General features: G+C 36.4%; 4 protein-coding genes across 12 annotated transcripts; 2 read left to right on the top strand and 2 right to left on the bottom strand.

Annotated features, from left to right (window-relative positions):
- Positions 1-9,457: 9,457 nt before the first annotated feature.
- On the top strand, positions 9,458-14,681 carry LOC115448771. Its single transcript, XM_037437823.1, has 3 exons — positions 9,458-9,586; positions 10,800-10,999; positions 11,385-14,681. Exons 1-3 carry the CDS (start codon positions 9,458-9,460, stop codon positions 11,512-11,514), a joined length of 459 nt encoding a protein of 152 aa, XP_037293720.1. The 3' UTR covers positions 11,515-14,681.
- A 130-nt stretch (positions 14,682-14,811) lies between these two features.
- LOC115448758 (clusterin-associated protein 1) lies at positions 14,812-21,104 on the bottom strand. Its single transcript, XM_030176311.2, has 11 exons — positions 21,003-21,104; positions 19,063-19,259; positions 18,492-18,659; positions 18,080-18,175; positions 17,590-17,807; positions 17,106-17,238; positions 16,779-16,863; positions 16,385-16,483; positions 16,016-16,135; positions 15,353-15,454; positions 14,812-15,051 (listed from the first exon to the last, which is right to left on the bottom strand). The coding sequence occupies exons 1-11, from the start codon at positions 21,022-21,024 to the stop codon at positions 14,927-14,929; spliced, it is 1,365 nt and encodes a 454-aa protein (XP_030032171.1). The 5' UTR covers positions 21,025-21,104; the 3' UTR covers positions 14,812-14,926.
- LOC115448759 lies at positions 20,343-24,295 on the top strand. Of its 9 annotated transcripts, none has more exons than XM_030176312.1 (5): positions 20,343-20,399; positions 22,864-23,014; positions 23,100-23,360; positions 23,428-23,692; positions 23,936-24,295. In XM_030176312.1, exons 2-5 carry the CDS (start codon positions 22,979-22,981, stop codon positions 24,115-24,117), a joined length of 744 nt encoding a protein of 247 aa, XP_030032172.1. In that variant the 5' UTR covers positions 20,343-20,399; positions 22,864-22,978; the 3' UTR covers positions 24,118-24,295. The 9 variants fall into 9 exon arrangements, with proteins under 9 accessions (XP_030032172.1, XP_030032178.1, XP_030032177.1 ...); XM_030176318.1 differs by having other exon boundaries at positions 20,381-20,399; positions 22,938-23,014; XM_030176317.2 differs by having other exon boundaries at positions 20,387-20,523; positions 22,938-23,014.
- On the bottom strand, positions 22,358-26,388 carry LOC115448760 (peptidyl-tRNA hydrolase ICT1, mitochondrial). Its single transcript, XM_030176320.2, has 5 exons — positions 26,095-26,388; positions 25,675-25,776; positions 25,461-25,544; positions 24,862-25,031; positions 22,358-22,564 (listed from the first exon to the last, which is right to left on the bottom strand). The coding sequence occupies exons 1-5, from the start codon at positions 26,248-26,250 to the stop codon at positions 22,471-22,473; spliced, it is 606 nt and encodes a 201-aa protein (XP_030032180.1). The 5' UTR covers positions 26,251-26,388; the 3' UTR covers positions 22,358-22,470.
- Positions 26,389-27,832: the final 1,444 nt, after the last annotated feature.

Below are 27,832 nucleotides of genomic sequence, written 5' to 3'. Positions count from 1 at the left end.
CGAAAGGTCGCCCCGCGCCGCCACACCGCCGCCGGCATGCAGCACATTCCACCTGCACCGAAATATTTCGCATTCTCACTGCTTCTAGAATGTTTTAAACCTCACGCTTGGTTTTAGAAGGCGTAGGCAGAAATGCTGTCAGCCGTCATTTGCTAAGTTACTTCCATCTCATGATGTTCGCAGGCTAAGATTATGTGCTATGTGGACGGGCTCTTTTTTCCGCAATTAGCCCGTAGCAAGTCGAGCTGTTGTGTGTGATGTGCCAGCTATAGGTGTAGGCAGTCCAACTCCTTCCAGAAGCGCAGGATCTTCCTGGGAGGCTAGGACTAGAAAACAGATCTAATCGTGTATAATGAAAAACGCAATTTCAGTTCATGCTATCCCCAAACGCAGTACGATTCCTGGATTCAACTACATAGGAAAGTAAATTGAACTCCCGTCCTATAATTTCGCAATAGCACGTTTTGTATTATACTAACGCACAAAGCAATAGATCACAGAGCTCCGCAATCCATAAAAACATTGCAATATGAGAAACCAATTATTGAACCAATTTGCGAAAACACTGCGGTTACACAGTGGAAAACAAGCGCCATAACACGAGTAATATAAGAAAATTCGTTACTTTCACCTGCAGAAAAAACAATCACGAGAATTATAGTTTATCGACGAGAAAGTCGCGGCACAGATCTGTCGATTATCGACATCGACATAGACGCGATAAAAAAACAACACTAGCGCCATCACCATGCTCTATTCTTGTATTTATTTTTATAAAAAAATAAAGGAGTTAAAAAATAAGTACATAATTTTTGAACATTAACATTAAGGGTCAGTAATTTCTTTCAGGCGGGTAGTAGCTCCATTTAGCTCCGCTGATCAAACCTTGTATAAAGCAATTGATAACCTAAAAAACTTAAATTTAGGTATTATAATTTCGAACTAGAAAATGATTATGACTGTGATATTTTTATTTTATTTATTGCACACAAAACAGATTATAATCAGGTTCCCAGTATACAAAATTGCTTAATTTTTTTTAATATAATTATAACCCAAAAACTTGAGTTCCCGAATCAATATTAAGTATTAGTATGTAAACATGAACGTCGCGACAAACATTCCACACATTCTATATATATAATAACGTTTAAACTTGTTTCGCAGTTATTTTTTATTAACGTTAGAGTGTAGTAACATTTAGAAGCGGTGTAACCTGCCTCCTAGGTTGCGATACCCGTGGAATTGTATCTTCAGTGTTAATTGAATTTTTGAAATATCACAAACTATAAAAGAATGTGAAATATTTTAAATTATAGTTTCGTAATAGGTCATTTTCTTTGTTGCTAATGCAAAAACTGTGGATATAATAGAGTTATATACGAAAGCTAACTACTATTGTTTGTATATTTGTAGTAGGTACTAAATTATGTAAATGTATACTCTTATTTAAATATTATATAATTGCAAGGCTAAAACCGTACCGAACTAATCCTAGGTTAAAAAAAGAACAGTGTTTAATGATTAAATTTATATTGTTGTGTAATAAAAAAAGCATTTTTCTTTTTTTAAAATAAAATTAGAATAGGTTAAAAATAGTATGCATATGTTATTGAAAACCCCACTTCTAGTCTCGGGCTTCTAATGATAAGCGACATTAGGGCTTTCTTCTGCAGGCGGATTTCACAATCGACATTCTTATGAACTCTCCGGTATGCAGGTTTCTTCACGTTTTCCTTGGCCGGTAAAACGAGCTATAATTTATAAACAATAATTACACTCGTAATTGAAAAGTCAGTAATGCGATTATAATTTTGTACCCAAAATTACGTTTTGGCTGTTCATTCCACACCCAATGTAGTTTAATTTTTGCATTAAGAATCTTTTATTGCATTATTTCCTTATTGGGATCTTTGATACTAAAGAATATTATTGATACCACCTAGTAAAAATTCTGTGGTTGGTGACCACTGCTTCTTATGCATATACTCAAATAGATAAAAATGTGGACAGATCACGTCCTGAAAAAGCATAAATAAGAGTGAAGTATCGTGAAAGTGCCTCGAGCGGACACTGGAATACAAATTGAATGCTAGCGGTAAATATTACGCAATAAATATATATAAATGTCAAAGTTGTGTGTGTACGTTGAATCAATTATATATGAGCAAATATTTAAAGCTTCAAAATTTAAATTTTTCAAAATTGGAGTAAATAACTATATAAATAATTTACCTCATCAAAGAAGAAAGCTGTAAAAGGAATTATTTTATATGAGATATTTTACTATACATATAAATATATTATTTTGCCAATTTATTTACACATAGTTGTTACCCTTTAATTTTTTTAAGCTGTCAGTCTTTCATATAACAAAATAAATACACAAATTAAATCAACAAATTACTACCACAGTTTGAATATGTGATATTGATTTGCTGGTGGTTGTATATATTTAATATCGGCCCGGAGCGACCACCGTATACAAGGTGTTAAAACCCACCAAAGTGACCCATGTAACTGTGTCGCGTTCCGGGATCAGCCTGAGTATATCCAGTTCCAACAGGCCGGCAGAGGGGTAATCATCTCTCGTCAGTTGACATTCTATTGGACCCCACTCCACTTACGATCAGGTGCAGAGGGGTCAATTTGCCGTGCCCGTATAAAAAAAATATCGCAATCTATAATATATATTTATTTTAGTACTACCAATACCAAGTTTAGTACTACCAATTTATAATAAATCTTTCAAACGATGTCACAGTTATTTCCTAGTAAATGCTGAGTACATAAACCACGTTGTTTTTGTCATTATATCACATACGCGCATTGCACAACCATTTCCGGTTTCCGGCAGTCACTCATCCGTTATGTAACTGGAAAGTTGTTTACGGCGAGGCGATGGTTGTAGGGATGCGCAGGAGTTCACCCTGTAACAAATCTATACATATTATAAAACAAAGTCCCCTTTTCTGTCTGTCTGTATGTTATCGATTTTCTCAAAATCTACTGACCGGATTGTTATGAAATTTAGTATGGAGATAGTTTAAGACCCCGGGAAGGTTATAGGCTACTTTTTATCACGGGAAACTTCTGTACGCGGGCGGAGCTGCGAGCAAAAGCTAGTATACTATATTCGATATATCTGTTGCTAATTAAGTCTAAATATATATTATGCTAATTCTTACGTTCTCATCATCGTATAACTATAAATAGTATTGTAGTATTTTTTATTAATATGTACACACATAATGATTTAACCCAGAAACGGTATGCAGAAGAACTTATATCACTTTGGTCAAGGATTCGAACCCGGTAAGTTAGAACAGTGATGTCCAGCGCACGTAATATAACTAAGCCATCGAGATAGACTGTCCGATCTTATTTACAGTGATTTAAAATGTAATTTTATATATCTAAGAAAAAAGATCAGTTTAGATTAAATCGTAGACATTTACTGTTGCTGTGGTTAGCTAAACTAATGTATGTTAAACGCTTTGTACGAAAATTTGTAACTAACGAGAAGACATGTCATAATATGTATTTCTTTACACGCTGTTTGCTTTTTTATATAACTTCTTTCGATAAGTCCAAGCTCGTGTAGCTTGCTAAACATGTCTATTTTTGTATTCATGTTCTGCTAGCGAAAGTAAAGCAAAAGAGAGCAGAAATACGTATTCAAATCTATGTAAATGAATATATATTCGTCCGACATGCGTCATCAAATTGGCGTCTAATGTATCTCACTGCTGTATAAATTCACTATAAAATACGGGATTACTAGCTCTTATCAGAAACGTGTATTTGTGTAGAAAGTTTTTATCTTTCGCGTTCTGTTTTTGTAAGCTATAAATCTGCGTAAACTACAGATTTGTTGGTGAATGAATTTTGTGTAGCAATTACCGATTTTGGTTCGAATCAGTGTTTGTATTTACATCGATACAAATGTGTATAATATTCTTTTGCTCTTTCTAAAATTCAAGGGTTTAAACATTATATTCCTAGGCTAACAATTATCAATAGCAACGAATAGTATTCTTAAATTATAATTCATTTTCATTTGTGATCGTGATCTTTTTGATGCTCTAAAAATACCAACACGTAATAGATTATTCTCGAAATTAAATCGGACCATTACCAAAGCATGTTTTAACATTTAGCACAACATTACAGCATCCGATTAATGCCAAATGCGTAGTGCGTACGTGCTGACGAGACGATTGATCAGGCCGAGATGTGCCGCGCGAGTGTCGCAACACGACCTTACCGCGCCTTCCATTACGCAACCATGCAACCATGCAGCCAGGCGACCAGCGACCAGCGACCACATACCATTAAAACAAATTAACGGGTAATTGGTAATACAAGGAGAAATGTTTGCTTAAAGTTCCTGCAAGTTCTTTGCTCTTTTATCCTTAGCAACCACCGTCTGTGACACGAAAAACATTTCCATATCACAAACGTTGGTGCCGTCGACGCAATTTCTTTCTTTACTTTCAACAAGCCTCAAAATATCGTCAAAAACTCTAACATTAATTATATTAGAAAGAAATAACATTAGCAGTAAATATTAAAGGTATTTAATACCAGGATCTAAACCAATATAGGTACAGTTTTCAAATCGCCTATATTGCGAATCGGTGTGGTCTTCCACGACCATTAAATCGTGTAGGGACGATGTTTTACTGTATGCTCGGTGCGCAGGCCGTGGGACTGCGCTCTAATAGCGATTTGAATGCTGCAAAACCCGTAATAGAGCGTCCGGGCTTCATGCTCGTGTAATGAGAGCGTCGAGCGGCGCGTGCAGCGTGCGGTTTGTGAGATAAGCGCGGTTTAGTTATAGGTTAAGAGTATTGTATTTTTACAGGTACGCGTTATGTCATCATACAAAAGTTCATCGTTACACCAAATGGCATTTTATATTAATTGTTAGAGCCATGCTATCTTTATATAATTATAATCTACTGCTCTAAACGACAGGCTCGAACGCGGTTATACTACTATCTCATAGAAAACTTACATAAATTCTTATCGTATTTTGTACGGTACATGAAGTTACTAGATAGCCAAACACTCGTTCCTAGACTATTTTCCTTTTCATTGGAGCCAGCAATAGATCAATGATTTTTTTTCTGGAATAATAGGTGTTTGTAGACTGCTTGTTTTCTGGTCCATTTCTGCGACGAAAATGTGTGAGACGCATAGTCAGAATTGATATCCATCATTTCTGTGCCATTTTACGCTTCATAGTTATTAAGTTTACGCCTAGATTTCATTGATTGAGACGGACGCCGCACGCCACGCCCCGCAAAACGCGTAGTGAGAGCCGGCTCTCGCTTTAACGCTAACGATTGTTTATGGTACACTTGGAAGGCGTATTTATGGCGTCTTGTTACAGATTATTTATGGGGTATGTAATTAGAAGTGATTTACTCTAATAACGAGCCGCCGCGCCGCTGCTATCGCGCGCCAGATAGATTTAAGCGGTGGCCGTACACTTACAGCCGTGCCGAGCGGCGGCAGGAGTCCGTACTGACATTTTTATACACTTACTAGTTTTTGCTCGCGGTTGTTCCCGCATTCTATAAAAGTCCCATTGTAGTACATCGTTCTGGAATGAAAAGAAACCTGCGTTAATCCAGGACTTGGACTTTTTATGTGCCTCATATCAGGGTTTAAGTATTAACTGCTAACAGATATAACCAATTTCGCAATTATAATTGTATGCAGAGTAAATGGTAAAACACCATGTGAAATATTCTCGCTGAATATGTAACGATGGTTTAGAATCGCATGAACTCCTGACCCACAAACTGCGCGCGTAAAATTCACGTCGCGAATATAGACCGCGCGGTGGGTTCAATAACTTAGTTTCTCTGGCGGAGAGCCCAGTGTGTTCGCTATCTCTGCATCACGTACTCACTGCTTTCCAACGTGACGTGTTTCCACACTCGAATAATATAAAGAATGATATTTTTACTTCTATAAAGACAGGCCACTTGATAGTTTTATCTCTTTCGCACTTTACTTCGGATTGGAAGACACAGTCCATCCCTTATATATTTGCAAAAACCTAATTAAGACATATGAAACGTCCTATACTTCTAGGAAAACCTACTAGAGATGCTAATCTCGTTAGTAGGTCTATTATTTGCTAGTCAGTTTGATGTTATGAGGTACTTAATATACAAAGCAAATTGACATAACATTTTTAAAGCCGTCGCAATGACAGACAATTATACAACACAAACATTGGAATGTCGCCCTTGACATTTGAACGGCTAAATGTACCGCAGTTAAATATTAACTTGGCACAAACATGTTTATAACTATGATATCATCTATTATCATATGCATTGGACAAATGCGCCGGCGGGTAAAACTGAAGACACAAATTGATACGCAAAATGGGGCGCGCGACATGAAACACTGCGGAGCATGTGTGATATTTGCTACTCGTCTATTTTTCTTTGTGTTATTTAATAAAATTAAATAATATAAATAAAATATATATTTGAACCTGTAAAATGTTATACATTTATTTAGATTTCGTCCATATTAACTCTACCACCAGTTCGAAAAGCAATAGTCTTGCAATTACATTGTGAAACGCATTATTTATCTTGGTACTTGGCTCGTTGTTTAGCCTTGTTGCGCAACTTGTTTAGCGTCATTTGTTGATCCTGTGATATCTTGTGACACTAGACTTGGTACAATCGTCCTGGGTAAATATATTCATTTAGATTTTTGGTTTCATTAAGTACTGTGTTCGAAAAGCAGAGTTTATGGTTATCATTCTAATATAACAATCACACAAATTCTGTAAATTAGAGCTGACTCCGTAAAACACCAAACACCATCAGGACACACATGAGTAAATACCTACCCAATACAGTGGATTTTTGGTTGCCGCCTTCTAGGCTTAGTCGGTGTACATCAAGTTTAGATTTGTAAATCGCATAAACCTACTTTTTACGAAATGCGCGCCAAACCCTAGAGAATCCGTAATACTACCGATTTGCAAACACTGTGAGGTTAGTGTGGCAGTGGTGACGGTACCGCAGTGCATACCAAACGCGGCCCACAACTAATCTCCTTGATGCATTGTTTAACTGCAACCAGTTCAAATAAACTGTGGACTTAGAAGCGGAGAGATGGCGATTATTTTTGCAACAATGCGCGTGTATTGCTTAACATCCACCCATTCCAGTGTAAAGTCTACACACTTTTCAATCATGTTACTGAAATAGTTTAACTTAGTTTGGCTATTTGTCTTACGTCAATGTTCTTTGAGGGATCCGATCCCGAGCAAATCGAATTAGGAAAACCCAGACGATGCATCTTTATTGAATCCAAAAGATCGTCGTTGAAAGCTTTGTTGCCGCTAGACGTAAGACGTTATTTTTCCTATAGAATTTGAGTAAATCGCTCAGCCCATCACCAAGGCACAGACCCGCAATCATTGACAATAGAGAGGAGTGACACAGCCTTGGCGCAAGGTGCGGAGGGCAGCACTCCGGACCGGTTCCGCCTGCCGATTACGCATCCATTGTCTCGACTATCTACAGATCGAATTTAGACTAGATGTGGGCTGTTACATTAACACAGCTATGTAGTGTGAATAGTAATTAGAGATCTAGATTGGAGCGATTGAGGAATAAATGATAATGTTTTTAGGTTGTGGCATCAATCAGTAGTATAAATGTACTTTAAACCGCAATACTACAGCGAGACTACAAACTTGTAATAGTATTGGACAAACCATTGCCAGATCGGAGGGTTTCTCCCCAAGTTCGAGGGGATTTTAACGCTACATGGGCAAATTTGGGGAGGTCAATGTTGCAGTGACTTTTGGGTAAAAGAATTCAACCCATACGTAGCGGAAACCCATTGAATCATTAATGTATATTCAGATGGAAAATCGTACACTTCCTTTGGTTGCCTATTCTATTATTTATTGGTAGGGATTTTTCACACAAACCTAGTATTTCAGGGATTTCTAAACTCAGTTTGGTAGTAATTACAAAGCAGACATCTGGTAACACTGACTAGAGAAACCCTTAGTATCTACGCTAGAGTCGTGAAAGTTTTACCGCCAAATAGACTTTTCTCATGCGGTGGTTTTGTGACAGTAAACAAATGTTGCTAATACGTGAAGGCTGGTCCGGGGGTAACCCGGTCACGGGCCGGTTCACATGTTAACCTGTTCTTTAACATTTCACGCGTCTACCACTTGCGAGATTGTGCACCTTATCACTGCGCAACAGAGCTGTATATTCAGTGATAATAAGAGATGAAAGCGAAAATATTTGTGTGTGAATAACTCTTACACTTTTTACCGAGTACGTGATAATTTTTGATTGGGTATAGATATTTTAGATTGACATGTTACATTTCAGAGTTTTGGTAGTATCACTGGATCCTAAAATCTGGGCACCCCTATATTATAAAGACGTAAATTGACAGGTAAACATAAAAAAAAACATGATGTTTGTTTTCCCTTACAAATGGGCCTAAAACATACGATGATCGACATAAAAATGATTTTTAACATCTCTTTCTACTGAATGTTCTAGGTAGGTACTTTTATAGTAGCATATTTTTATAAATAAGAATGTCACCTGCCACTGTTAAACTTAGACCTCAAATTTATTTCATTAGCCGGCCTGAAGAGCTTCAACTCATCTGTTACTATAACATTATTGTTAATACTATATTTTGTAAGTAATAGATCTATTATGTAGCAGACAAAACACAGCGTCTGTGTCTACATTCCGACACGTGGCTTACTGACAACTAGTAATTTTGGCTTGATAATCAATTATTCATAAACCCGTCTAATTTTTTGCACGATAATGAACTCATTAGTCTCCTTTGCAATTAATTTGAAACGCCAATAAATGTGCCATGAATAATGTATGTAAATAAGTTTTCTACGGATGACACACTGAGCTTGAAGCGGATGATTCTGCTTGATTATAAAGTTCGTTAAAGTAAACGTTGTAAAATGTGATTTATTAATGTCTGGTATTAATAAAATATATATTTTAGGTAATAAAAAAAGTTTAAGTTTTGTGTTCAATGCTAATCTGATAATATTTTTCATATACTTAGCTCACTAGCTGTTAATTGTGGTCCTCTCTCGGTGAGCGTTGAAGTCTTTTCCAAGAATAAAATATAAATATTCCGCTACACACGTTAAGCAATTGTTTGTGTTTATGCAAAGGAATACTAGAAAGGTTCTGGTAGGTGTACTCTAGAAAAAAAAAATATAGGTATGGAGGATGTTAGTATTAATTGGACTAATGGCAATATAAAATATTAATAATTGTGGGAATTGTAATAGCAAATACATTTATGGTTTACGATACCACCCCACGGTATCATATGATAAACGTTTCTGGGCTATAAATATATTACATATGTATTTTTTGTTTTGTTAGTGGGTATAATTTTTATGCTTTCGTTACAGCTGGGTCGAATGCCGCCCGCATGCGTGGCTGTGGCGCCGCGGTACGCGACGCTACCGCTGCCTCCGGCCGCGTATGCGCCGCCTGCGCCGCTCTACTACCCTGTACACGATGCTGTAAGTACAGCCTATAATACCAACATAAAAAGTTTCTTACGTCTCGCGAGATCTTAAGAATCAATAGACTATTTAAACCGCACACTGATGTACACAATGAATTATTAAATGAATGGCAATGTAGGTGGGACTCGTCTTTGAAAGGGCGTCATTTATATAAATACTTTCCGTACGTTCGCGATCGCCTAACTAAAACTTGGCTAGAAATAGATCACTGTGTATCGCAATTCCTTACCGGCCATGGTAATTTTAAGGGTAAACTGTTCTCTTTAGGCTAGTTGATTCTCCTGCGTGTCCATGCTCTACTTCTGGTTACGAGGTTGAACAATCTGCTCATCACGTACTTTGGGAGTGTAGTCTCTGGCATGAAGAGCGCAACATCATGTTAAACAGTATGCAAATAACATCTGGAGTTGTATACTACATGGACCTTGTAGAGACTAGACGGAATTTCCGTGCTTTCCAGCGTTTTTGCCATGTCTATTATAATTAAATTTAACAGCTCATGTGATAGGACCCTTTCTTTTATTTCATCCATGGTGCTTTATAACTAGCTTATCTAGTTGTAAACGTCCCTATTCTTGAGGTTAAAACTCCTCCTTACATCATGATTTTGTCACCCGCATTGCTATGGAGGGAAGTGGACAATTAATATTTCCAACTCCTCCCTATCTTTTATGTTAGTCTTCCCTGAGACTCGCCGAGCTTCACTGCTCGGTGTCATAAAATGCGTGCCACTGCTGATCCTGGCTTACAGGAGTCGTAGTGGTGGGTGTGAAAGGCGGGAAAGTCTCGTAAAAAATACCAACATACAAACAAATGATTAAACAGGCTGCTCTCTTTTTTGGCATTTATACTGAACTAAATTGATTCAAACTGTTCAACATAGTATAATCAGACATTATATCTAGATCCCACTATGTTTATCATTAGGTGCAGTGGGATTTTTTTGTCGTGGCCGTTTAAAAAACAACTAGAATTTTCTCGGCAATATTACAGGAAGCGCATGTTTCCATAACAAAACAAGAAAGCACCTAACGTTAGTTGCTTTCTTGTTTTTTTTTGGTATTTGTTTATTTGTATTTTGATATATGCCTCTACACTGACTGAATTGATATTTACTTTTTTTTGCGAGTAGTTGGTCACGCTGTTGCTCACTATTTTTTATCCAAAATATTGTTAGAGTACAAGAGATGTGTATTGTGTTGTGCAGCGGGTCCGGCGGCGGCGCTCGCCGCGCGCTGTGGGAGCGGGTGTCGCGGGCGGCGCGGGGGGCGCGGCGGGCGCGGAGCGGCGCCGGCGCGAGCGCTCGCAGCTGGCGCGGTCGCTGGAGCGCATCCACCGCAAGCGCCGCGCCGACCGACAACACATCTCCGACGCCGACCTCAAGCGCACCTACACCGGACTCGACAGGTCGGCACCACACACTACACTCTACTCATATACACCACATACATCATACAAACAAATCACACAGTATACTTCTATGAAGTACGAGACCAGACCAACTGAAAATAAAGTAAAACAATTTACTCCAATACAGAATAAACATTTGCAAACCAACAGTAAACACCCGCAGTACAAAAAAACCCATATCTATATTGACTATTTTACGGAAAAGAATAAGATTTAAGAGGCGTTTAAGCCTTCGAAAACTTCACTTATCTTACAGTTCAACTACTCTAGAAACACCGGCATATTCATGCTCGACTCTATACAAAATATCTGAAATCACCAAGCCTCTACACTATTTTAAATTCTTGCACCAAATAAGTAAAAACATATTTTTCCATTTCAGGGCGTACGCTGAGCAGTTCATAGCAGTATGCGACTCGAGCCGACACGCGGCGGAGCAACACGACTCGCTCGCCACCTCCGCCACCTCCGCCACCAGCGACTCCACCAACACGCAGGGAGAACTCTCGTAGACACCGCTCCACGCTGTTAGACCGCTCTATCAATAGTGACGTAGCTAGGGAACCAGACGTAGAGGAGCAAAAAAAATATTGACTCTCCACTCTGACCATGTTTGTGTCCCAGCGACTTTAACTGATGCGAGGGTCCGGGCAGTAGGACAAAGGTCAATTTAACTTATTGGTATGTAAGATGCTTTGTCAGTTTTCACAAGATAGTGATTCAAAAAAGTCAAGTAAGTTTTGAGTTCTGTTTGAGATTAAATCACTTGTCAGGCACCGCCAGGCCCTCCGATAACTACGTTTCTCAAGAAACACTACGTCCTATAGCGGTTATCTGGAGTCACTTGATTCGAGACGAGCTAATAGCTTGCATAACCTGAAGGATAATTGGCAAAGACCTTTTTCGTATCCCTGAGACGCATGACTGCGCTCAGGAAGAGTTATAGTCCCACGAATAACGAAAAGGCTTCTAGTTTCAATATTATTGAAGTCTAGCCGTATCTTTTCAGATATGTGCTATTCAATTTTAATTTATTTACAAGCAATATTTATTGAACAAAATAAAGGCTCGATTGTATGTCAGTTAAGAAGTTAAATTTAATGATTGTTTATTAAATTACAATTAAAATTATTATAATTTTACAACTTTAGTCTCACTCATAAAAGGTTAGTGATGTCACATTTAAAATGTCCAAAATAATCGATAAACGAATTTTTTAATTTTATCATTGAATATAAATAAATATAAGAGCGAAGAAAGTTTTACAAAATGGCGTAAACATAACTTTTAGACATTTTCATATATACTTACTACTTCTTGGGGCAACAGCACGCACAATACTTTTAAATTTAATAGATTTTCGGATACTTATAGGAATATCCAGTTTTGATATTATAATTTAAAAAAGAGGTTACATGATATCGAAATAATCGTTCTTGGTCAAGTTAAAGTCGCAAAAATGTATAAAATTTATAAAAAATCGCCGAACACGGCTCAAAAGTGTGTGGGCCGTGGCCCCTATATATAGGTTACTTCTGTCCGTACAGTGTAAACATATCATACCAAACTAATGTCGTAGCTTTATGTTGTAATTTAATTTTGTACATATTTACTAACATATTTTTAAGAATTTTACACGATTCTTTCTCTTCACATCAAATTATTATATTTGGTCATCACTACTAGACCTATTACGAAAGCTGTCAAATCAAATTTCTGGAAAAAAATACCCGAAAAATCCAAAACTTTAAAATATCCTATATGATGCTATTTATTTTCATTATCGATTCCACGCCAGAAACAATAGTGATGTCTCGTTCCAGAAGTTTTTATTCGCAATAATTAGATTTGACTGCATATTAACTACATTAATACCTGAAACATTTACTATTACAAAAAAATTACTCGTGACTAACTATTATATTACTATAACTAACATATTAGTAACTAACATTGTAATATCGTCAAAAATCTGTGTTATATCTACGTATCTAAGTCTTATTTAATGTTCTAGTTTATAAGCTTTCTCTTAAGTTATCGAAGGTGCTTGAACTTAGTCATTGTTTACTGTTATATGACGTCATTTCATTGTATTTTACCATCCTTTAAGACATTACTTAATATATTTTTTCGGTTATTCCACAAAATTACATTATTTTCGGCTCGATTAATAGTAATATCGAAATGTAAATTTTATCGATTTCCGTAAGTACTTAAAATAAATAATATCGATTCTTTTGCCTAGTGTATCACATCACTATTCCACAAGTATTATACTATTTGTTTATTAGCCATTGATCCAAGGACCGCCAGATCGGTCAGAGCATTTTAAAATTACCTTCACCGAAAAAAGTAGAATGTAAAAATCTACTCCTAAAGTCTGAACCTAAGATCTAAACACGTTGTTTTATCCCAGACTAGACCTCTTTCCTTACCACTATCTTTAGTACTTAAATATAAATACTATAATCATGCTGGAAAGAGCCAAGATCAAAGACTTATAAACCAGAATAAAAATCAACTTGTCAAAACCATAGACTACGAACCTATCGATATGAAAAAGAATCGATATAATTTACCATCGTTTATTCTAAACTTAGTGCATAATATTTGTATATACGAAGTCCTATGTACCTAAACGGAGCCAAATTATTGCGAGGCGGCACGATTGGTCTGTAAATATTCGCGGAAATTGCTTAATTCGATTCTATGTAAGATTTATCGTAGATTAAGTTATCGTGAAGGCATTCTAAAACTAGAAATACAACTAAAATCTTGACCTTGCTCCTTGTTTATGGATTTAAGATTTTCAGTTCAAAAATCATACATTTGTATAATGGGAAAGCGACTATCGTACGTAAGGTGTAAAACCCGACTTATTGACACATGTTAGTGTCGCATTGCAGGATCAGTCTGTACATTTCAAATAAGCCGGCATAATTGTTACAACTGGCGAGTAATAATCATCTTGTCGAAAATGCTCTATGTAGAGAAGGGTCCAGACTCCATTATTCTTGCTAGGTATAGCATATAAAACATAATAATTATTCATTAATTCGAGGTTTGATATTTAAGAAGGTCGTATTGATCATTGTTTTTTAATTATTTCTCTCTTATTATATAGGTAATGGTGCTAACTGCAAACAATATTGATAATGTCAGATCAAATTGTTAAATGCCTTCATGATATTTATTTTAATTGTATACAACTTAGTTTAACTTTTAATATAATAAAAACTGGTTATGATTCAATATATTTAATACTTTACTTTGTAGAAACTGGTAAACAATGCAATATCTATAATCATAGACAATATTGTTTTTAATATATTTTTTTAAGTTTTGAAGTCTTGTTACCAATAAATTTGTGCTAAGTTATGTATGAGGCGACGATAAGTAGGGAAGGCGGGGTAATAGGGACCGTGGAAAATAATTTTCTATATTTGGAACTTATTTCTTAATAATTAGGCTAAAAAGACTCCATTATAAAGACTAACATTTAAACTAAGTTATTTGTAAATAAAGTATTTAATCTTAGTTCTGTATCGATGTATAAATGTTAATATTTTTGTACTGTAGGGGACGTTTGCAGGAGCTTGTGACGTCACTAGTGGCGGTTAGGGACCGTTTTGAACGAATCGCTTGTAAATGTACAGAGAAATAAATATTTTTTTTATAATATTTGTCTTTTATTGAATCGCTAATACGTATTCGATTAAAAAATAAATATTACTTCTTAACATATTTAGACCTTTAAACTTAATAAAAAATAGTCTATAATCGCAACATGATGAACAAAAAAAATAAGATTACTTACAAAATCGATAGTTTATGGAAATAAACACTCATCAATAATTTATTTTATTCATGAAGAGTAACATATGCGTGGACTGTAAACAAACTCTAGTGCAATAATGGTAGGATTCAAAATTCGTTATCACTAAGCGCGGAGGCCCTTCCAGTGGGAGCGCTAGGCCTAGCGCTGGTAAGTCGCAGCTCACTCTCCGACGAACTGCCCAGAGAGTCCCCGTCCTCCCCTCCTTGTACTCCTGCGGGATACAAAATTTATGGCATTCTATAGATTATCCAAGTAATCATATTCAGTGAATTTTATAAATTATTCAATGAGTAGTTAAGGTATATTATTATTTATTAGTGTACTTGGCAATGCCATCGTTCCTTGATCCAGCATTTTTTAACAAAATTCAAGGACTCAAGCCCTTATTTAAACTAGCATAGGCGATGCATGCGTGGCTTTTGAATTTTTCGATTCTTACCAAAGGAGTATTCGGTGATAAGGGTTATGTAACGGGTGGGTTTGTACGGCTTATGGTAAATTAAAGACTGTACCTTCGATAAGGTCTGCGAAGTCGTCGTCGTCGGCGGGCGCTATGGTCCTGGTGGCGGGGCGCGGCCTCGCTCGGGACCAGCGCGACGCCGCGTCACCACCCGCTTGGACATACAATACCATGGGTTACTGTCTGAGTTCCTATCACGTTTCTAAAGAATTTAGGTGTTCTGTTTTACTAGTTTTATTATGACAATTTTTAGATTATTTTATGTAAGACGAAAAATTTTGCACCATTTATTTTCTTCTTAAATGATTTTCAAATAATTGATCTCTTAGACCAGCTTTCACATTAATTCCCATTTAATCTTACTGAGCTTTCTTCCTCGGTTTTATCATAATACAACTAAGTATATAAACGGGACGATTCTTGCTAATAGAAGTTGGGTCTTAGATGTGGTGGGGAGTAACCGGACAGGATAGAACCAAAAAGCAAATATATTCTGCTTTATTACGACAGTGTCAGGGCTGTAGACGTGTTGCGACCAACATTATATTTTGCCTTTTATTCTCTACCGTCCAGCCATGCGCCACAAAAATTAGCTCTAGTAGTATACTGTCTAATGAGAACTGTGTTTTTTTTGCTTTTATTGAAGACTTGGCAAAGTGACTTCACTGCTCCTCGTGTTAAGGATGGTGGAGCCAGATAGTGGGTGTTTGTTTACCGTATATCTGCGCGTCGGAGAGGTCGGTGTCGGAGCGCGAGTCGTCGTCGCGGATGTCGTCGAGCGAGTCGCGCGCCGCCATGCTGCCGAACGCGCGCCGAGACTCCGCCGCGGCGCCGCCTCGCACAACACACATATTATCATAACAATACGAAAAATACCAAACAATAATCAATCGACATCAGCAGCCAGATTTCTTGAAGTCTTACTAACGACTAGCCTTGGTATCGTTCGCAAAAATGTCTATGAAGACGTTGCCACTTCGTTTGGTAGCGTTTTGTGTTTGCAGTTACCTTTATTGTCCGATGCAGGTGCCTCATAAAAATAGGCATTCGTTATAAATTAGAATATTGTGGAATTTTTGTTTACCAGCGGTTTTGATCCGGAGCCTGGTCTTGGGCCTGGTGGCAGGTCGCGGCGGCTTCACCTCGCTCAGGTCCTTTTCCTCTTCGCTCGTGTCGCTCTCATCTGTTTAAAACTAAAAGCTACAGAACCCTTCAGTAAAATAGTAGGTACTTATACTCATTTTAATTTTAATTAATCCGATTAAGCATGTGAAAGAAGGAATCTGTAAACCTAGACAATAATATTATAACCTGCTTACATTTGCTCCGTGATGCTGTACATGGCAAGCCCAAACCATATTAAGTATCAATTACAAATTCCAATCTAAGGTAAGTACATCGGTGATCGGACGTCTAATTTGAGTTCCCAATCCCTTTTCGCCGATATGTCGCCATTCATCAGATCAAACTGTCATTACCTGAGTCGCTGATCTTCCCCAGCACATCCTCCGTCTCGTACTTGTGTATGAGCTGCATTATCGCGGCTTGTTGCTCCTCCGCCGCCTGACGAACAAATCCTTATTATTTGGCTAAATTTGATATAGCCCTGACAACATAATTATATAATCAAGAGACTGTATCGTTAAAATCTTGCCTGTAACTCACAACGTACAAAGCATACTTGTTAATGCTGGAAATATTAAACTAAAACACCGCGGGATCAGCCAACATATCTTTCTAGAAGACGAACAAGGCGACTTGTTAAGATAACAAATGAAGACTAATTAAGACACTAGACACTTCACTTCAGCTTGTGCACTCTCCAGCATGCTGAGCTGATGCTTGAGCGCCTCAACGCAGCGGTAGCGCAGCACGTACTGGTCCCACAGCTGCTCGATCTCACCCTCCAGGGCGGTGAGCTCGCCTTGGTACGCAGGCCTGTAATCAAGCAGTAAGTATTTACTGACAGTAGTTATTTTGGAAATAAATACCTATAAAATACATACAAATAATATCTATAATTCTTTCCTTGAATCTCGGTAAAGGAATAACGATTCCTTTGGTATTCCCGATGTTCACGATAGCAATTGTTTATTTTTTTATTTGTCATAAGTATTAAATAGTAACCTATCTCAAAAACTTGCATTTCCTAGTCGATCTGTATACATTCAACGAAGCACGACAGCATAATTTTAGCGACTGTCAAATAACACCTCTTTCGATGATGACATATTCCCAGCATCAATTACAGTAAGCACTTTAATGCTGCGATATGAAGTCCACCCTCACTTGATCTTCTGCACAGTGTGCAGTCGTTTCTCAGCGCGCTGCAGCTCGGCGCGGCGCCGCTCGAGCTTGGCGTCGAGCGCGGCCTCGCTGGCGGCCACGTTGTCGATCTGCTCCCGACCCGCCACCACCTTCGCCGTGACCGCGTCTAACGCACGCCGCAGGCTCGCCTCCATGGCCGACATGTCCAGCGGACGGGAGAGGGCCAACTCGCGCTGCTCCTGTGGACGGGAAAGAAGGACTAAAGGTGACTGATCATTATTAATTGGTTACTGGTTTTACAAGAGATTCTTTTGATCAGTTCGTTGGATCTATCGGTTTTTCAATTATTTACGATTTTATTCAACAAGCTAAACCTGAAAGGATTTTGGAGAACTGTAAAGGAACTGATTTCAGGATTAGTATACTTCCCCTTATGTTAAGAAGCTTGGAGCTGTTACACTGGCTGCTTAAAATATTTACTTTAATAACGCTGAATATTGACTACGATCACCTTATTTTCAGGTTCCTTGGCGAGTAAGTCATAGAGGAACGCGCCTTGCGCCGTGATTTCCGTGGACAATGCTCGAGCTTGCTTTATTTCCCCCAACTGGAACATGCACAATACAAAGAAATGTCACGTGAACATAATTATAAACATTGAAGAGAAAAAACCAAGCTGCTTATCTAATAAGGACCTTAGGACTTAGGACTGTTTACACGCAGTAGAAGCTTCATTAACCAGTCCCGCTACACTTCCACTTCGAGAAGACATCAGGCCAATCTTAGAAACAAAGTCAAATATTTTCTACAACATGCGTGAAAAACTATGACGCATTCAACTCAAACTAGAGGGAAAGAGACAAGTTGAAGACACTCCATCAAGTCCTTTAAAGTCACATTTGCAAATATCAAGTGACACTGACCCGACTGCTAACATCGTAAGTGAGCGCCACATCTGCTTGCGTGTCATCCGACGCGGGCGTCTCCAATGCCGTCCTCAGCAGGGTGGCAACCTTCAGCAACTCGCGCACCGCCCAGCCATCCGCGCCGTATAGCTTCTTGCCGTTCAGCTTCAGATTAGCACGGGAGTGCTGTTGAAATAAGGAGAGGTATCATATTATAGAAAAGCAATCATTAAGAAGAATATATACTTATAAGTGATTACAGCTGTATTTGTCTATTTCCCTTTTTTTATAATGGCATTGGATCCTTCCAGCGAAGTGTAAAGGAGCGTAATTATGGCGACAGTCGGGAGATCCTGATTGAAATTTTATTCGAACTGCAATGTAATGTACTTACAGATTCGTCAAGGTTCAGTGTAATTAATTTGTATTTAGAAAACTTCCCTGACTGAAAGGCTAACATGTAGATTTGTAAAGACTATATCATTGCTTTAACTAATAGTACCGATATATAATAAAATAATGATAAGTAATGTTCAACAGCAGACAAAAAGAAAATCTTTCATAATATTATAATGAAACAGGTACTCACGAAAAGCGCGAGCGCATGCGTGACCATGGCGACGCGCTGCTCGACGGAGTCGCGGCCGCCAGACAGCACGGCGTCGGGCTCCAGCCGCGCTGCCAGCCAGCGCAGGCATTCCTCCACCAGTTCCCAGTTAGGCGTTCTGAAGCTTTCCAGCGATATGGCGCGCGGGAACCCCAGGACACGCATAGCTTCGCTGAAATCTACAATTTGTAGGCTTAATAGCTGTTAAATGAAGTCCACCAGGCCGGTATTGTGCTTTAGGTATATATTTTATCCCCAAGCAGTAGCGTGCATTGTGAAAAATCTAAAAATCTATTGTGTTTTAGTTTTAAAGATTTTGCCAGGGTATTTACTAGCTATTTTGTAACTTATATTTAATGGAAGTATCAAAGGAGAGGAGCATAGTGCAGTGGCACGCAATCAGAACTTCTAAACTTTTATTATAAATGCGAAAGTAACACTTTCCGTCTGTTCCACTTTCACGGTTGAACCATTGAACCGATTCCGATGAAATTTGGTATATACTTACTTAGTTACAGACCTTGTCAAGGACATAGGCACTTTTTATCTTTGGAAAATTTATATGAGGGCAAAACTGCGAGCGACACCTTCTTATAAATAATAATTAGTTAATATAAATAATTGAATTTTTAAATAAGTGTCTACTTAAATAGCAAATCTTTCTCTTCTGTCTTAAGAGAGAATAAAAATGTAAATAAACGACAAGCTTATAATGGACGCAGCGCGGTGCGACGCGCAGTAGCAGATTCACCTTTCTAAAGGAGAGCTGAAGCCGGAAACTATCGACGCATCAACTGCAAAAAGCTTATCGCAACTTTGTTTTCGAAACTTTAAAATCATTGAAATTTCAACTATAACTTAAAATAATAAGGATACCTTTAAAACTAGAACTCGTACCTACTACCAAGATACAAAAAAATTGAAATCCCAAATAAATATGTATGGTTTAAAAAGTGGAAAATATATTACTAATTAGTACAGGTGCATTATTTAGATATTATTTTTTACCGTGTTTTACCTAGTTATTGCCATCTTTTACTTTTATATTTTTTTAGACTGTAAATTATAATATTATCACTAGATACTGTAAAATTTGCAAAAATAACTATAAACTTCCTCTATTTACATGTAGTTCTATTTGATTATATAATGTTATTAATTGGTATACAGGATTTGCGGTAATGGAAATAGACAAGAAAATGTAGTGATCTACAATTGTTAATGGTCTCGATCAATAACCTTACTGGCGATAGACAATCGTTCGTAGAGCTGTCTATCGACGGGACGTCAAGTAGTATTAATAAACTTCAAAAGTGACAGTACGAAGTTCTTGTTCTAAATAATTTATTAGATATTGATTTGTTTCCTAAATAGCATTTGACAAAAATAAGATACTGAAGTTGTAGCAGTATAATAATATTACAAAACGGATTGCAATACATCGTAAATAAGTGTTTGGATAGATTACTGATCTATCGCTATGTGAAAATTAAATCACCGATAAGTAATGACTTATGACCTTTGTGTCCGGGAATTACGCACAACCTCATGTCATTGATAGAAAATAACTGATGTTTGGCGATAGCTATCCATCCTGACCTGTAAGTTTACCGATAGATTGAAAATGAAGATTATTTTAAGTTCACGTTACGCTTTCACAGTTTGTTGCGTTGACTATTCTAATTATTTTTTTTTACATTATCTGCTAAGAAATTGCATCTGTGCACTCGTCTAGAGGTTTCATTGAGAGCAAACAATAAAACTATACTGGTTTATGCCTTTGTTGGTCTTAAAATTGGAGTAGAAACAGCTAAACATAGTAAAAATAATTATGTCTTTCCCATTATGCGTGGAAACACCAAAAATATCATCAATTTGTAATACTACATAGAAAATATCATAGTATTATAATATTAACTTACTTCTTAGATCTCTGTATGACATCTTTGTTGATAAATTTTTATTTTGGATAAATATTGTCAGTTTAGCCAAATTAATTTACTAAGTTGTCATAATGTTACCATGGCAACATATATTGTAGTGTATTGCTTGAATTGAATACATAAACAGTGTTGCCACAACCAAATATGTTGTTATCCAAAGTGGTAAAATAAATTATTATTTAGGTATGAGGGGCATTGAGTGTGTAGCTGAAATGGATTAATTTATCACTACAACTCTCAAGAGATTGGCCAATCTTTGTTAAACTGTCGTGGGTCTAAGAATATCTCTAAAAAAACTGTACATGTATTTTTATTTAAATAAGCTAGCCAATATGTAAGTGAATTAACAGATGCTGTATGATTGCTATCCATAAACACTTACAATAAGTATACAGGTACTTAGAATTGGTTTTCTGCAAAATGTTTTAATGTACATAAAATAAAATAAGAGGTATAAATGTTAAGTTTTTATTAAATATACATAACTACATACATACATACATAATACAATTATCATTTGTATGCAGAGGCATACTATTTTTTAAAATAATCACTCTAATTTCAGAACATATATATTTTTGTCCTATAAATTGGGCATACAAATCGTTTAGCTGTTCTCATGTTCTGTAGACTTATACATAGTTCTATAAATGTACATAATAATCAAAGCATATGTCTGGAAATAGAAATTCTTTTATTAATTGATAACATGAGCAGGAGTCAATATTTGCATCACAACAAACTCCATGCATAAACGGTATTATGTCACTCAAAACTTTGAATTAAACATATTACTTTGCATCAGATATTAGGTATCACACCTCTCTCCTCACTTACAGCTACGTTAATAGCCACTGGTAGCTACCCAAACGTATATTTTGCAAACATAGACTTACTAGTTACCACCTACCCTAATTTTAACATGCATGATATTCTTAACAACAACTTTGCTCTAATTTTATGATCAGGCGCCATATGTGAACTTACGTTACGTTTTACATACAATAGATTTGTTTAAGCCTATATTACGAATGATTTACAATACTAAATGTAAGTTTTCCTTGCTCTAATTATATTTAAAAAACGATAATATGCCTACTCATAGATTTGGTTTATTTATTATAATAGTTTAATTTCAATTACAGTATATAGACAATGCATAAAAAGCATCTTTAATATGCTCGCTTAGTATTTCGTACAAGCAAAAATTCGCTTTAAAAGGCGAAAACACTGAACACAATTCTATATTTCGCACACGTAGGAGCTTATATGCACCACAAACATGCAAAGCCTGTAATACTTGTACACAGATGTCACTCAAGGATACTACATACATAACTAGAATATATATTTTATTTAAATAACTATTAGAACAGCTAAACGACTCTGCTTGGATTCAGTGCGTAAGCAACTGAAACACGCAATGATGCCCAATTTAATGGAAAAATCATAAGTCCACGACGGTAGGCGGCTGCCTCTGAGCACGCTTCAGAGACTCCTCACGTTTGACTGCCACGCGAAGACGCGCTGCCTTCAGATGTCTGCAAATTGAAAAAAATATATAAATCCTATAAAAACATAAACCGGATTTCTTGGGGAGATGTCATAGCTACTTAAATCAGGTTTCTGAAATGGGAAGGCACTACCGCCTTGTCTATTTCTGCTTCCAAGCATGACCAGTCTCGCGTTCAAACTTACGAGCATTCACAATAAAAGTTCAGGTTGCGATAGATAGCTGTCGACAAACATCAGTTATTTGTGACTACACCTACAGATAAGTGCACCTTATCTCCACATAGCAATAGATAACTAATCTATCCGAGCCCTCTTTTCCTTTTAGTTTATACCAGCTGAATAAGTGAGACGATTGTGTTCTGTTACTTTACATGTTATATCATTAGTTTGGTATTGTAGGTTTGTGTTTGGGGTTTTATAATTACAGTAATTATTATCAAATGTATTTGGTTTTTCAGTCAAACAAAATGAGCGCAGTAAGTTTGGATTTTCTCGATAATTATTGAATTTCTTCTAATGTCATAACTATATGAAAGATACATATTATATTATGTGTTATAGCAAAAAGGAATGCCCCTGAACAGAGAGGAAGTAATGGGGCTGTTAGAATTAGTGGCAGCTACACCAGTGGTCTACAGCAAAGGGACCAACGCAGCTAGCAATCGTATGAAAGAAGCAGCATGGATTCAAATTACAGAAAAGTTTAATTCTTTAATATCCACTAATCCTCGGAAGCCAGAACAATTGAGACTGAAGTGGGAGAATTTAAAAAAGGGAGCGCGGAAGAGAAGTCACCGAATTGCTATGAATTATAAATTACAGGTAACTCATAATCATTGTAATTATGGTAAAACATCACAAGATTTTTCAACATGCCTTTAAATTTCAGACGAGAGGTGGCAGGCCAGAGTTTATACCACCAGATGAGGTGCTGGACAAAGTATCGGATATACTAGGTGAATCAATAGATGGCAGTGTAGTCCAGTTTGTTGGTGAAGGTGTAGAGAATATGGGAGAACCTATGGAGGAGATCGGATATCAGGAGGAGCCTGTTGTGGGCATGCCTTTTACTCAAGAATCATCAGATAATTCAGAATCACAACCACAACCGAGCGCTTCAAATAGTAATTTTTTCTGTAACACTGAAAATGAAGGTGTGTATAACTGCATACTGGTCTTTTTGGGTATGGCAATCTTTTATTGGCTGTCTACCAAGACACACACTGCTGTACAAGACCCAATATTTACAATAAAATGTAATAACTTTATGTTTTGAGATATGAATATATTCAATGGGTAGTTGATGTGATTAAATTCCAGTGCTTCACCAACACCTAGGTCTTCCTGCAGTGTATAAGGTAATAATATATATACTAATAATAAACATTACCTTTTAGGAAAACAGAAAAGCAAAACTCTCTCTTATAGATTAAAAGAATCAGTTATTCGGAGAAATAATGCCATAGCCCAATACTATGAAACTAAAAAGAGAAATGAGGAAGAGCTATTTCAGTTACAAAAACGCAAACTAGAATTGGAACTCTCACAAAAAAATGGGATCAGTGAAAAAAGTAACTGAAAACAAAAAATATAATCAATGATTATTCAAAATTGGCAGCTATGAAACCTATCAGTTAAAAGTAATACATGCAGAAACTACAAAAAATAGAAATATCCACTTGAATACCTCATTATTTTTATAAAAAGAAAAATATTGTTAACAAACTCAATATAAATAAATATTTGTTTATTTTTAAGTGTTTTATTTTAATTTTAACATGTCTGTGTAGAAAAAGCTAACGCTATGTATTATAATATTGTACCAGATTCTTATCTTCACATTTAATGTGCTCTTATTTCTGAGTAATTCCCTATCTTACAATAGTACTCAATAAAATATATAATCTTTTACTATTAAGCTAAAAATACTGTACTACTTATACACATTTTTAAGGCCAAAATGAAATAAGTGACAGCGTTGAGCTTAATTTATAACCCTGATATTATGAAAAGAGTCTAATCTATTGACATGTCTGACTAAGGTAGATTTATCATACATAGTTGAATTAAGATACAACTGCAGTACCAAGGTCTTGGGTTTGAGTCCCTGGGTTAGCAATGATATTGGGTTCTTCTACTCAGTATCAGCCAGAATCTGAAATTTGACTTCTATATTATGATAAGTTTGCCCCCTATCATGTCATAAGAGGGATTGCACGTGGCGGAAAGTGCATGCACCAGTTGTGCCGCTATGCCCCTTCAGAGATAAAAGACACATGTGTATATTCTATTCTAATATAGTAAATTTTATAAACCTACAGACCTTTGTCTAATTCTCTCTTCGGTTTCTGGTGAAGGTTGTCTCTTTGTGACTGCTGCGTCCCTGATCAACGCCCGCAACTTCTGCATGCAGTCAGCCAGATTTAGCTGTTGGGACCTTGTTGTATCCGACCGGATGATCAGGTAACCTTCTTTTGAAAGCTTGTTGCCATACTGAAATTTTGACACAATTTGTTTTGTACTAAAGCATTTCCTACTTAACATAGTGATCAGCTGACAGTTGACATATTGACTGCGGTATCAAAACAATGAAGTATGCACCAGTGTGTCAAGCCATGCACATAGTGTGTTATCCTGCACTGGCGTTTAGCAAGTAAGTAAGAAAGTCTTGGGTAGGTTTTTTTAACACTCCAATTGTGTGATATTTCCATATGCATTGCTCCTATAAAACAATTGATATGACAGCCGCAATCAATATGTTAATAATTATAACCTGCAATCATAGAAAAAAAATGATTGTAATGCTGATCATTAAGGGTTTTCAGATAATTTGATAATCAAGAAGTTACTATAAAAGTATGTACAATTTAAAAACTCAAAATTTAAGTATATTGTTGGCTTCATAATGTGTTATATTCTTACCAGTTCCATCATCTTCTCCTTAACTTCAGGATGCAGCCAGTCTGCCTCGCTCACCTTAAACCTAAGATCCACTTTGGTGTGGACCTACAAATAATTATATTATGAAAAATTCTTTTTTTTATTACATTTGTCAAAATTATAGTAATAAACCTACAGCAATAATATTATTACTATATACTGTACTATAATACAGAATAATATTGTGTATAATTACTTTGTTGACATTCTGTCCCCCAGGACCGGAGCTGGCGCTGTAGGATATGTCCAACTTGTCCAGTGGTATGTATCCTGAAAACTTTTCGTTGGGATCTCCTTTCTGAAAACAATTATTTAACTAGTCATATCTATAATCTTAACATTTAAAATAAGCTTAATTCATAACTGTTTGCAATAGCTATCAATAACTTTCATTGTAATTGTTTAATTTCTTAGTGTGAGAAACTATTAAACTGCCAATATATATATGTTATAGATTTTATAAACTTTCACTATATAAAATCTATAACAGTTCAATTCATTTCATTACGATTATATCTAAGATTTGGTTCAGGGTAGTCACTTTGTGTGCTCTATAGGCTTTCTATGACATTTTTTTTTGACAAAAATAACGTTCTGAATGTATATATATACTTACAAAGGCTGGTGTAGTGAGTTTCAACGAACTATTGGGATATAATGTTTCCAAGGAAATAGAACTTTTATAAGCCATCGGCCTTTTCAATAGGGTAGTATATGACGCGCTCTGCGCCACTTTACGCATGAGATTAAGCCGTGATGAAACAAAGGCCATTTTGATGTCAATATATTATCAACTGTATGATAAAAAATATTTAATACATATTTAAAAACACATCAACCGAGTTGAAAATATTATTCCCAACAAATAAACTAGATTTTTGTCAGAACTTAACCTTAAAAAAGAAATGTCAAATATTATACTTTTTTCCGTGGAGCAAAGGAACCTTAACATACAGGCGAATAATATCATACATTCTTAAGGCAAGTTTCTATAGTATTTTTTTTATTAAAGGACAATATTATAAAGTTTTTACACGTAAGGGAAATTTTTTCTCCTGCAGCCAAAATACCTGCCGGTAGATTTAGGTCACCAGAATCTCAAGCTCTCTAGTTCTGAGGATACAGCTAAGACGCCTAAGTAATTAGTAGAAAAAGTTCTGTTACTAGAGCATTCATTATAATGCATGCAACAGTTACATCAATATTTCTCATGAAGAAATTCGAAAGTCCCTAATGTACATAACATGTGTGATAAATATATCACTCGAATTTATCAGTGCGTAAGTTAGTTATACTTTATTATTCTCACTTTAATTACATTAATTATTATAATTATTAGAAAGGAGAAAATAAAGGCACCATTTTAGAAACATATGCGAAGTTATTTTATTGCTAGTTTATTATACAGACGAAACAAAATTGCTAGTTTTAATTCTCCTCCAGAAAAACATGAGGCGTGCATGCAACCGCTTCACGCTCCAGATAATTTAATTAGGATCTCGTTCCGCTTGCTGGCGAACTCTAACGTTTCTACAGAATATTTAAACTATAATTTAATCAGTTTTGACATTTAACTGTTCAATACAATGGATAATACACCCGGATTTGCATTTATTTTAGTGATGCGATATCTTTGCAAACTGAGCACACGTTGCGCGGAGTTCTTGCAGCTACTTGTGGAATGCTAGGCGTGGTTACCTACTTTTAGTATAACCAGCTCGGCCCCATTCGGCCTAGAACGTATGTCGGGCCTAGACACTGAACAATCAGCTATAAAATTATTATTGTGTAGGTAATATTTAACAATAGTTCTATAACCCATACATGGCCGTACCTATTGACTAGGTACGCTAAGGATACTCAATGATCTCATCAAGATCTCTACAATCAGCAGATAGTGAGAGTGTTGTTTTTACTGGCACTCATCGCCGCAATGGTTTAGTTATACCATCCTCCATTTATATTTGTTTGTTGGCAGAATAGTGAATATTATAGTCATAAATATCGTAAATGACATTGCGGCTCTTTCAAATAACAATTGTAATTAATTCGACGTCAATTGTGAACTTAATAACTCCCACCCAACCCACAAGTACGGAATATGGATACGCTGCTACAAGGAAACTAAAAATGAAAGGGAGGAGGGGCATACGTTTAGTGTTCCAGAAATTTCACTCACCACACAACGATGACATACAACAAAGTAGTTTCCTCTCGCAGGTGACTTAGAGAAACTACCTCTCTACAACTTCACGGTAGTTTTCTGTATGTTTGTAGGTATAGGATAAGCCAGCCCATTAATATAAATAACTATTACGATGTGGCTTTACCATTTTAAATGCAGTAGTATCTAG

Source organism: Manduca sexta, chromosome 12 (assembly GCF_014839805.1).
Source record: "Manduca sexta isolate Smith_Timp_Sample1 chromosome 12, JHU_Msex_v1.0, whole genome shotgun sequence".
Taxonomy (NCBI): domain Eukaryota; kingdom Metazoa; phylum Arthropoda; class Insecta; order Lepidoptera; family Sphingidae; genus Manduca; species Manduca sexta.
Note: the sequence above shows the minus strand (reverse complement) of the source record. Positions and strands in the feature narration are given on the sequence as shown.